The sequence below is a fragment of the Aedes aegypti genome, chromosome 3 (genome assembly GCF_002204515.2).
Source record: "Aedes aegypti strain LVP_AGWG chromosome 3, AaegL5.0 Primary Assembly, whole genome shotgun sequence".
NCBI classification, from domain to species: domain Eukaryota; kingdom Metazoa; phylum Arthropoda; class Insecta; order Diptera; family Culicidae; genus Aedes; species Aedes aegypti.
The window spans coordinates 273464-285164 of NC_035109.1; the positions used below are offsets into that span (position 1 = coordinate 273464).

The window sequence follows — 11701 nt, forward strand, 5'->3', positions numbered from 1 at the left end:
CCTAATCGATTGGTCACCACCAGCTAGTGACCAATCGATTAGGTTTTCAGCTTAAACGGATGTTTGGTTCTCCAGATCCGTGCTCTTGAAAATTTGAAGTTTGGCTTCGATTCATCTTTACCTTAACCATACGCCGGCCGCCTTGAAATAAACAATTTCAAAACCTCCTACTCTAGCTCACAACTGTTTTCAAACTTATCTCAGGTAGTAATTTGATTTCAATTTTGTCTTATATACTAGTATCTTACTGCTACTGTTAATCTAGAATCGATGCTGACGATGAAGTTGATCCATATACGATACAACTGCGATGACGATGATAACAACGGGCTGACCTTGGCCTACATACCGATGGACTTGCTGCCATCAGCCGATTGTACATCAGTTAGGGATCGATCGATCGTTGTTGTTGTTTATTGCCTCGGTTGGAAGGAAAGATGATGTAGTTTCGTGCAGAAATTTTGTGTACCTGGCAGACTACTTTCTGCGCTTGAATTAGTTCCTGATATTGAGTAGCTGTCTGCCAGGGCTTGTCGGTTGTCGATGATGACTTTCGGTTGAAATTAGGTGAGTCCTGGAATGCATTCAGGACTGCAACCATAACTGTTTGTTGGTGCTGGATTGCGGACTGTAGTTTTCTGGTGATAATGATGGAAATGATGAATTGCAGGCCTCCACGCGACTTCGATCTCGGTGACTTGTGACGACTACTTCTGTGCCAATGATGATCAGTGTTGCTGCTTGGACCACGATGATGAACTATGCTTCGTATGCTGATTACGATTCTGTTGAAGCAACGACTCCTGATGGTGACGAATTGGATGATACGATGACTGGATTGACGATTGAAGACTTCTCTGGACTCTTGGTGATGACGATTTGGACGAAACTTGACGACGCTTCCGTGAACTTCGACTACTTGACTGACTTTTGGAGTTTGGCTACTTGGACGACTTCAACTTGATGATGATGGACGGATGATTCGGTGTGAACGGATGCTGAGGCAATCCGTGTCCCGTGTAACGCTGGTGGTCTCTGAATAAAATGAGAGGGTGCTTTTTGAAATGTAATGCTGAAAACGAAAACGACTTGCCTGAACGGAGGCCCTATGGCCTCCGGTGGACGCCCGAGCGGCGCCGACGGTCTCTCTGACTGACGATAGTAGATTCATTTTGTCCTGTTTCTTGTTAACGTTGATAATCTTTGGTGTTGATGCTCTCCGTGGCGGTTACGATTCTGGATCCCTGATACTGTGACGATCCATAGGTTGGCCGTACCCGTGGACAATCATGGCTTGAACCCAGGAGGTTGAATTGCGCACTTCTTCCTCTGAATGCGACGGCAGACTCGTACCTCAATATCGGTAGATTGAACGCGGGACGACCCATAAATTGTATTTGTGCGTCTGTAGCTTTGGTTAAACCAAAACGGAAGGAGGTTTGTCTGGAGAAAAATGATCGGATTACTTTTTCGAAAGTTTAACAAATACATAAATTAACTGGGGTTGCGGAGGCCTTTCGACCTCCGCCGTTGGAGGAGTCCTAGTTCTCCCCTTCAGCAGACGAAAAATTGTCTCTTATCGGCAGCACACAGATCTTGGAGATCGCTCGCTGGTAACTGCCATCTTTGGTCCGAACGGTGACAACTCTGATGTTGCCGTCAGAACCTGGGTGAACCTCTATCACCCGTGCTAACTGCCACTTCAGTGGTGGCAAATTTTCCTCCTTTATGACAACCATAGTGCCAACGCCAATGTTGTCCCTCTGTCGCGTCCATTTCGTCCGATTGTGGAGGTTGGACAGATACTGCTCCGACCATTTCTTCCACAACCTCTGGTTGAAATCCGTCATCCTTTGCCAATTCGAAAGTCTGTTTTCCGGAACTACGCCAAGATCAGGTCCCGGAATGGCCGTCAACGGCCGGTGGATCAAAAAATGTCCAGGGGTGAGGGCCTCAAAATCGTCCGGATCGTTGCTGATTGGGTTCAGCGGTCTGGAATTCAGGATTGACTCTGCTTGAGCCAGCACCGTGAGCATGTTGTCGTATTCCAGACTGCGCGTGCCGATCGTTCGTTTGAACAGGGTCTTGAACGATTTCACCGCTGATTCCCACAGTCCACCAAAGTTCGGTGAGCGGGCTGGAATGAACCGGAACTCGATTCGGTCTTCTATCGTCTGTCGAAGAACTGCTTCGGTGAGTTGTTGACTTGCAAAAAGCTGCGCAAGCTCATCTAGTTTGCGTCGTGCTCCAACGAAGTTCGTCGCGTTGTCGCACATTATCAGCGACGGTTTACCTCGGCGTGCAGTGAATCTCTGCAATGTCGCAAGGAATGCCTGCGTCGACAGATCTGCTGCTAGCTCCAAATGTACAGCTTTGGTAACTAGGCACACATATACTGCCACGAAACACTTGATCGGACGAACTCGGCGCTGCGGATAGACCACGTAAAACGGTCCGCAGTAGTCGACTCCTACTTTCTGGAACGGGAAGCATGGCCTGACTCTTTCGGGGGGGAATAAATAGCCATCAGTTGCTCCTGGATCTTGGGTTTCACACGAAAGCACTGGACACATTCGTGGACAACCTGTCTTGCGAGATTTCTGACGCTCGTTGGCCAAAACTGCTCTCGAACTGCCGATACCATCTGTTGCTGACCGGCGTGGAGATATTTGCGATGGTAGTGGACTACGACGATTTTGGTGAAGGGATGCCGGTGGTCGAGAATGTAAGGATGCTTCCTACTATCTGCCACTGCCGCGTTTTTGAACCGGCCGCCAACGCACAATACACTCCCGACAAGTTGGGGATTTAGCGCCGATATTCTTGAGGAATCATGCTCCTGACCGTATTTGGCAAGGTCTGAGAATTCTTGCGGGAAACTTTCCCGCTGAGACAACTTTACCAGCTCCCTAATCGCTTCTTGATATTCCTGGAAAGTGACGCTGCCTACCCAACTAACATTTAGTGCAAATGTAAACATTCTCTAAGCCCTCTTTATACGGCTTCATGCTGAGTAAAGGCGCTGTACATACGAACGAAAGCTTCTATGCGATTCTTTTACCAACAAATCTGGCGAATCTACTCAGCTATTTTAAAGCTGTGTAGGCAGCTCTTATTCATACCGATCATTGCTCTAACTCGACAGTTATACGACATGTAGCTGTGTAAACATCTTCGGAAGGCGCTTTCTCAATTATTTCGCAACTGTTGAATAATTTTTATACAGCTTCGCTGTATTATCGGCTAAATATAATTTCCAAGCTGTTTCACAGCTTCCTGAATTTATATCATAAGTATCTGAACGTTACACAATTAAAGTATCTGCCACCGCCTGGAATCGATCCCACGATCTCTGCATCCACAAGTCTCGACGTTGTCCTTGCTGCCACCACAGTATATACAGAAGGCAAAGAAAACACACCGTTTTGTTCTACATCGAAAACGGTTCATATAATATTCTATAATGACGGTAAAGGATGTTATAGCCACGCTTACACCACTTCATCAGGCTGTAAAAGGGTGTGAAACGTCAAACACAATGTTTACATCCAACAGGCTGTGTAGATTTGTGATCGAGTGAAACTGCTGCTGAAATAAGAGTGCGCGATGATTTTCGGTGATTATCCGGCGGAGTACAACCCGAAGACCCACGGACCTTACGATCCTGTCCGTTACTACGGCAAGCCGGATACGCCAGGTGAAGTTGATCGAATTGGGTGCTTGGTTTGGCCACCGTGACAAGAACCCAAGGCTGCTGCTGGAGTCGTGAGCCGTGTCTTTTGGAGATGGCAACACAAGTACTGAAAACCCAAGCGGATGGGAATTGCCCTGTTCTTCCAGGTCAACGTCGGCGGAATGGTGTTATTCTATGCCAAAATGAAGCAGCGCAGGAACTACAAGTACCACAAAACGAAGGCCCCTGGAAGCAGGGCAGTGAGAAGCGAATGAAAGTGCGATCCGCGGAGAATAATTTTGGCAGGATCTGGAGGGTGGTTCCGGCTTGTGGAAGATAGCAATTCGGCATGTATTGACAGATGGATGCTGGCATATAGTGAAAATCTGCTTGTTCGGAGAATAAATTACATAATTTGCGAAAAATAAAACGTGAAAATTTAGCGCAAATTTCGTTTTTCTGTTAAATGATGGTCACTCCTCCTGTGTTGATTCTTCGAAAATTAAGTATGAGGTTAATGGAATTGCAAGATGCGTCACAAGTTGTTGTTTTACAGTTTACAGCTGTATATTCGCTGTATAACTAACGATAAAGCGCTTCTTAATTATGTATTGAGTAGCATAACAAATCATATTGTATAGAAGCAGCCGGAATAATAATGGGAACTTTTATTTCACACCATTTGGTTGCTACTTTTTACGGTGTTGAGTTATAGCTTAGTGAAAGCAGCAAAAGCGATAACTGATGAAGTCTATTCAGCTAATATTTGTAGCTGCAAATCGTTTGCGATACAGCTGTATTAACGCTAATAGTTCTATTTTTGACAGCTTTCAATTTTTGCTGCGTTCGCTGCTTTAATTCAACTGTTATACAGCACAAAGCAAATAATCTTGGCTTATAGCGCTAAAATTGTTAGTTGGGTACTTTCCTACATGATCGATTCGCCGGTGACGTATTCCATTTGAATCGTCGAATGTAAACGGTCAGTCGAACTAGATCTACTAGCGACGAGCGAAGACCGAATATCTCACTTGGGGAAACCGCCGGGAGGGCCGCGACGATGGACTTTTCCTCCAGGTCTGCCTTAGCGAACTCGCTCTCGTTGATTTGCGCCGAACTGGGCCAGTAATGTTCGTCCGACATCAACCATTTCGGCGCGTGAAACCAACGAGACTCGTACTGAAGCTGCGCTGGACTCATGCCTCGAGAAATGATATCCGCAGGGTTGTCTTCATCGGCGACGTGATTCCACACACTACCCTTGTAATGTGCTGGATTTCGGAGACGCGATTTGCCACGAGCTGCTTTCACCTCGAAGGCGACGATGAAAGCCAGCATACGACGATGGTCGAGTCGGTCCAGAAACGACATTTGGTGGCAACGGTGATGTTCTTGGCGTATAAGTGTGCTAGAAGTAGTGCCGACGACAACTCTAGCCGAGGGATGGATAGCGACTTCTTGTTTTTCTTCAAATTCTCGAGCGGAGCTACTCGTGATTTGGAGGTTAGCAGGTGAACCATTACACTCCCATCTGCAGCTACGGCGCGGACGTACACGCATGCGCCATACGCCTTGTTCGACGCGTCGCAGAAGCCGTGGAGTTCTACCGCTTCGGTACTGCGACTCGTTCCAACCCATCGGGAACAGCGATTCCGTCTAAGCCGGTCAAATTCCGTCTATATTCACGCCACTGGTCTTCTAACTGCGGGCTGAGCGGTTCGTCCCACTCGCAGTCGTGCTTCCAGAGGTCCTGCAGGAAGATCTTCGCTTGGATGATAACTGGACCTACCAGTCCTAACGGGTCGAACAAACGAGACGCATCCGAAAGAATACAACGCTTTGTTATCGCTGTGGACTCATTCCACGCTGGCGAACTGAATCGGAAGCAATCCGTGCTAGGCTCCCAGGTTAAACCTAACGTTTTGACTGCGGCACTCGATGAATCTAGTTCTAGAATCGATCGTTCGTCTCTCAAACCCTCCGGCACCGCTGACAGCAATTCTTTGCTGTTAGAATTCCACTTTCGCAAGAAGAATCCTGCCGATTGGAGCAGATCATTCATCTGACTGACAAGGCGCTTCCCTTCTTCGATGTCGTCTACGCCAGACAGCATGTCATCGACGTAAAAATCCTTCTTGAGGACCTTAGCAGCAGCAGGATGCGATTCTTCACCTTCCTCTGACAAACGCTGCAGACACTTCGTGGCTAAGTAGGGGGCGGACGCTGTACCGTAGGTGACTGTGGCGAGTGCGAAAGTACGGATTGATTCCGAGGGGCTGTCTCTCCAAACGATTTTTTGCAGCTGCTGGTCTGCTGCATTTATGAGTACCATACGGTACATTTTTGCGACGTCTCCTACGAGGGCAAATCGGTGAGTACGGAATCGTAGTGTGATGTTGTTGGCAGAGCCAAAGCAGCAGCAGGAAGTGAGAAACCAAGGGGGTCCCACCACTTTCCTACTGTACTTACTTACCAATACCTTTTCCGTGTCCTCTAGGACCTTCCGGGTGACTCTGTTCGGACTTCACGGTTCGGACGTTGCTGTAGAAAATACACAGAAAGAAAAATCCATGTAAATTTCAGCGTAAAATCATGCACATAAAGGGAATGCCAGATATGTCGCAAATTTACATATCACATCGTGTAAAATTACAATAACATCATGTAATTTTCCGCTACACGTCGTGTAATCTAGCATGGACTCTAACCGATTACGCGACAATTTGCATAAATTTACATGATGTTGATGGAATTTTACACGATGTGTCATGTAAATTTGCGACATATCTCGCATTCCCTTCATGTGCATGATTTTGCGCTGAAATTCACATGGATTTTTCTTTCTGTGTACCCAACTAACAATTTTAGCGCTATAAGCCAAGATTATTTGCTTTGTGCTGTATAACAGTTGAATTAAAGCAGCGAACGCAGCAAAAATTGAAAGCTGTCAAAAATAGAACTATTAGCGTTAATACAGCTGTATCGCAAACGATTTGCAGCTACAAATATTAGCTGAATAGACTTCATCAGTTATCGCTTTTGCTGCTTTCACTAAGCTATAACTCAACACCGTAAAAAGTAGCAACCAAATGGTGTGAAATAAAAGTTCCCATTATTATTCCGGCTGCTTCTATACAATATGATTTGTTATGCTACTCAATACATAATTAAGAAGCGCTTTATCGTTAGTTATACAGCGAATATACAGCTGTAAACTGTAAAACAACAACTTGTGACGCATCTTGCAATTCCATTAACCTCATACTTAATTTTCGAAGAATCAACACAGGAGGAGTGACCATCATTTAACAGAAAAACGAAATTTGCGCTAAATTTTCACGTTTTATTTTTCGCAAATTATGTAATTTATTCTCCGAACAAGCAGATTTTCACTATATGCCAGCATCCATCTGTCAATACATGCCGAATTGCTATCTTCCACAAGCCGGAACCACCCTCCAGATCCTGCCAAAATTATTCTCCGCGGATCGCACTTTCATTCGCTTCTCACTGCCCTGCTTCCAGGGGCCTTCGTTTTGTGGTACTTGTAGTTCCTGCGCTGCTTCATTTTGGCATAGAATAACACCATTCCGCCGACGTTGACCTGGAAGAACAGGGCAATTCCCATCCGCTTGGGTTTTCAGTACTTGTGTTGCCATCTCCAAAAGACACGGCTCACGACTCCAGCAGCAGCCTTGGGTTCTTGTCACGGTGGCCAAACCAAGCACCCAATTCGATCAACTTCACCTGGCGTATCCGGCTTGCCGTAGTAACGGACAGGATCGTAAGGTCCGTGGATCTTCGGGTTGTACTCCGCCGGATAATCACCGAAAATCATCGCGCACTCTTATTTCAGCAGCAGTTTCACTCGATCACAAATCTACACAGCCTGTTGGATGTAAACATTGTGTTTGACGTTTCACACCCTTTTACAGCCTGATGAAGTGGTGTAAGCGTGGCTATAACATCCTTTACCGTCATTATAGAATATTATATGAACCGTTTTCGATGTAGAACAAAACGGTGTGTTTTCTTTGCCTTCTGTATATACTGTGGTGGCAGCAAGGACAACGTCGAGACTTGTGGATGCAGAGATCGTGGGATCGATTCCAGGCGGTGGCAGATACTTTAATTGTGTAACGTTCAGATACTTATGATATAAATTCAGGAAGCTGTGAAACAGCTTGGAAATTATATTTAGCCGATAATACAGCGAAGCTGTATAAAAATTATTCAACAGTTGCGAAATAATTGAGAAAGCGCCTTCCGAAGATGTTTACACAGCTACATGTCGTATAACTGTCGAGTTAGAGCAATGATCGGTATGAATAAGAGCTGCCTACACAGCTTTAAAATAGCTGAGTAGATTCGCCAGATTTGTTGGTAAAAGAATCGCATAGAAGCTTTCGTTCGTATGTACAGCGCCTTTACTCAGCATGAAGCCGTATAAAGAGGGCTTAGAGAATGTTTACATTTGCACTAAATGTTAGTTGGGTAAGTCAAAAAGTAAACTTCGAATAAATGGCCTTCCGCCTTCTTTATTGAAGTTCACAAGCCGGGTTGCCGACCGAAAACTAGTTGACCTGAACTGGTCAAGTGACCGAACTACTCTACTCTGCTACATTCTACTCTAGCGATGTCTAACCTAACTTCTGACACTGTTGCCGTTTTTGTTCTTGCTATTTCATATGATTTTATTTACATCCATCTGTCATCTCTTGTGGAGGGCCGGCTACCAAATGTATATGCCCTCTTGTACTTTTACTGTTTACGGCTAACGTTACCTAATGATAAATTACATATTTCAACAGATGTCCACTATCATGTCCTGAACGACGGGGCCTACCATTAGGGCATCATTCAACGAAACTCCGGTGGACGTTTTGCAGGATGCGTCGAATACGACACGCAGCTTCGTCGTCGTGCTGTCCGGCTTCAGAACAGCGTGATGAGGCAAGTAATACGACGGGGCGCTCGTGTCTTCCTCGGAAACCTCTCTCATATGGCCCATAGCCAGATATTCGCGCATGAACTCTGCGTACTGCTTCTTCAGTTCTGGATTCATGGCGAATCGTCGCTCTACCCCCAAGAAACGCTTGATTGCTGTCGACCGAGAATCGCCTAGCTGCTGGATTAACCTCTCGTTCTTCGGCAGCGTGACCACGTACCTCCCTTCGTCGTTTCTGTATGTCGTCCTGTCGAAGAACTCCTCACATGCTGACTCCTCGACGGATAGCGTGCTGGTTGACTGGCAAGTCTCTACTTCCCAGAACCGCGATAGCTGGTCTTGAATTTCCGCCGTTGAGCAGACGTGAACAAGGGAGTACGATGCCGCTGGACCTTCTGGAATACGACCGGAAACAATCCATCCGAATACGGTGTCTTGAAGAGTTGGGCCGTCGTCGGTTGCTCTCCGTCTTTCCTCCTTCAGCAGCTTCTTGTAAAATTCTGCTCCGATGATGACGTCTATCGGTCCCATCTCGAAGAAATTGGGATCCGCAAGAAGCGTTGAATTCGGCAGATTCCACGTAGCGGTATTGATACTGACGGTAGGCAGCGACACGGTCAGCTTCGGCAGCACAAGGAAAGACATCTCTTCGGCGAATGACGAAATATTCGGCGATCTCGGACCCACTACGGCAGTGACCAGCCTTGTTGACACTGCTTGCGACGATCCAATGCCTTGAATCGACAGATAGACTGGCGTTTCGTCTAGCTTGAGCTTGCTAGCGAAACTCTTTGTCATGAGACAGTGTTGCGAACATGAGTCCAGCAGTGCTCGTGCTGGAACGGACTTGCCGTAGCGATCTAGAATGCTGACTAGCGCGGTCGAAAGAATGATGTTTTGTGTGGGTGTAATTGGGAGAGCTACATGTGTTTGGCTTGTGGTGGCGTGTTCTGTGGCTGGCTGAGTGTGTGAGTTTTGGGTGTTGGCAGTGTTAGCGGTCCGAGTCTGTTGGTTCGGTGTTGGCGGCTTGGATTGTGGCTGTCTAGATTGTTGGTTGACTGTCGGGGATCTTGACTGCGTGGGTGGAACGGAGGATCTAGACTGTTCAGTGTGCAGCAGTGTGTGATGCTTCTGATGACACTGTCGACACGCCCCTTTATCGCAGGTTCTGGCGAAATGACCAGGATACAAACAATTCCGGCAAAGCTTGTTCTTGTTTGCAGCCTCAATCCTCTCTGGAATACTCATCCGCTGGAATTTCACGCATTGAAACACGGAATGACGCGGCTCACTGCAGAAATGGCACTTCGGAGCGAACTTGAATGAAGTATGGCACACCGCTGGACGAAACTGTCGCTGTTGTATGGAACTCGTAGCCTTCGATGGAGCAATTGATTGCAGGACGGAGCAATGACCCTTCAAAAACTCCATCAACGCCGAATACTTCGCTACGTCCTTGCTATTATGGTGGGTTTCCCAGTGGCGTAGGGTTGCCATGTCCAATCTGGTACACACCATGTAAGCCAGAATGGTACTCCAGTCTGATGGTTTCTCCCCGATCTTCTCCAACATCTGCAGGTTCTTCTCGAAGTCGCCAATCAACAGGTTGAGCCCCTCGTAGCTTTCCTTCTTGAGCGCTTCCACGGTGAAAAGTGCGTCGAGATGCGCTTTGACGATCAACTTCTTATTCTCGTAGCGACTTTCCAACGCTTTCCATGCTACCGTGTAATTGGCTGCAGACAAATCAATTGAATTAATTTCCTGCAGCGCATCACCGGACAACGATGACCTCAAATAGGTGAACTTGTCCACATCGGAGAGTAGAGTGTTGTCGTGGATTAGACTCCGGAAGCTGTCACGGTTTGGCACCCATTCGTGAATCTTTCCACCAAACGACGGCAGCTTTATTTCGGGAAGTTTCACCTTCGCAAATTGAGTCACCGCTTGCATTTCGGCTGCTTGAAGCGTGGAATTTCTCGAAGCGCTGGTCCCAAGCGATTGGAAGGCCATCAGCTCTGCCTTTAGCGAATAATAGCTGTCCTCGAAATCTTGGCGAACCTTATCATTCTCCTGCATTAGCGTTTCCTCGTCGCCTTCGCCATCCTCCAAAGCGTCCTCTAAAAGCAGCTCGATCTGCATTCGTACCTCCACGAATTGGGCAAAAATCTTCTCCAGTGCCTCCAGTCGAACGTTGACTTGTCGTGCGTCTTGTTTCACATCGAAATTGTGTAGGAACTTCTCGATTCCTTCGAGCGACTTCCGCAACTGATGCTCCAGCTTGTTCAGTGAACGTAGGTCTGGCATGGTGAATCAATGAATCACTGACGTCACTGGCACTATCACTATCGATTAAGCAGTGTAGTCTACTCAATCGAAAAGTATAATATCACACCACTGCACGGTCACAGTAATTCCAATTACTGAACTGCACTTTGCACAATTACTATACACGATCGACTCGACGAACCACCCAACGCGACCCGGAACGACAGACTTACAACCCAAATTCGACAGCAGCAGGGGAACCAACCTCGGAAGAAAACTAAAGCCAACAAATTCCAGCGAAACCGAGACCAAACAAGACTTTGCTGAGCGGACACCAGGGCTACTGCTCTCAAATAAAGTTGGACTCACATCACATGCAATCTTTTAATTTATTTGCATAAAGCCACAGTTTTTCATCGACGTTTCATGCAATAAACGCCACCAATCATGCAATTTACTCCCTTTTCGATCCGCTCCGTCCTTCTTGGGGCAAACACATCCGTCGTTGCTGTCCTGGTTGATTTCGTCCTCGTTGTGCTAGACTCCGTTCCAGCGAACAGAACTACACTTTATTACGGAACGAAAACGACGGTCTTACATCCGCGGTGGTTTATTTCAATCTGTCTATCTGTTCCAATTCTTCCTATGTACACACCAGCTGATCACCGATCGTGAAACGATCGGGAGGAAAGGCCTATTCAATACTAATGCGCATTCTACTGACCGTTTCGCAGAGTGAAACGGACCAAGAAAGTGTAGGTACCAAAAAGAGATGACCGGTAGAACGACTGTTGTGGAACACGTTTGAGCACTAA

General features: G+C 46.7%; 2 protein-coding genes across 2 annotated transcripts; one reads left to right on the forward strand and one right to left on the reverse strand.

Annotated features, from left to right (window-relative positions):
• Positions 1-3606: 3606 nt before the first annotated feature.
• LOC110679665 (putative ATP synthase subunit f, mitochondrial) lies at positions 3607-3948 on the forward strand. Its single transcript, XM_021855095.1, has 2 exons — positions 3607-3723; positions 3841-3948. The coding sequence occupies exons 1-2, from the start codon at positions 3607-3609 to the stop codon at positions 3946-3948; spliced, it is 225 nt and encodes a 74-aa protein (XP_021710787.1).
• A 3221-nt stretch (positions 3949-7169) lies between these two features.
• On the reverse strand, positions 7170-7511 carry LOC110679666 (putative ATP synthase subunit f, mitochondrial). The gene is made up of 2 exons (XM_021855104.1): positions 7395-7511; positions 7170-7277 (listed from the first exon to the last, which is right to left on the reverse strand). The coding sequence occupies exons 1-2, from the start codon at positions 7509-7511 to the stop codon at positions 7170-7172; spliced, it is 225 nt and encodes a 74-aa protein (XP_021710796.1).
• Between the last annotated feature and the right edge of the window lie 4190 nt (positions 7512-11701).

Coding starts and splice junctions, on each gene's coding strand:
- LOC110679665 (XM_021855095.1), top strand. CDS start 3,607: ATGATTTTCGGTGATTATCCGGCGGAGTACAACCCGAAGACCCACGGA. Junction 3,724..3,840: donor TTGATCGAATTGGGTGCTTG/GTTTGGCCACCG, acceptor CTGTTCTTCCAG/GTCAACGTCGGCGGAATGGT.
- LOC110679666 (XM_021855104.1), bottom strand. CDS start 7,511: ATGATTTTCGGTGATTATCCGGCGGAGTACAACCCGAAGATCCACGGA. Junction 7,278..7,394: donor TTGATCGAATTGGGTGCTTG/GTTTGGCCACCG, acceptor CTGTTCTTCCAG/GTCAACGTCGGCGGAATGGT.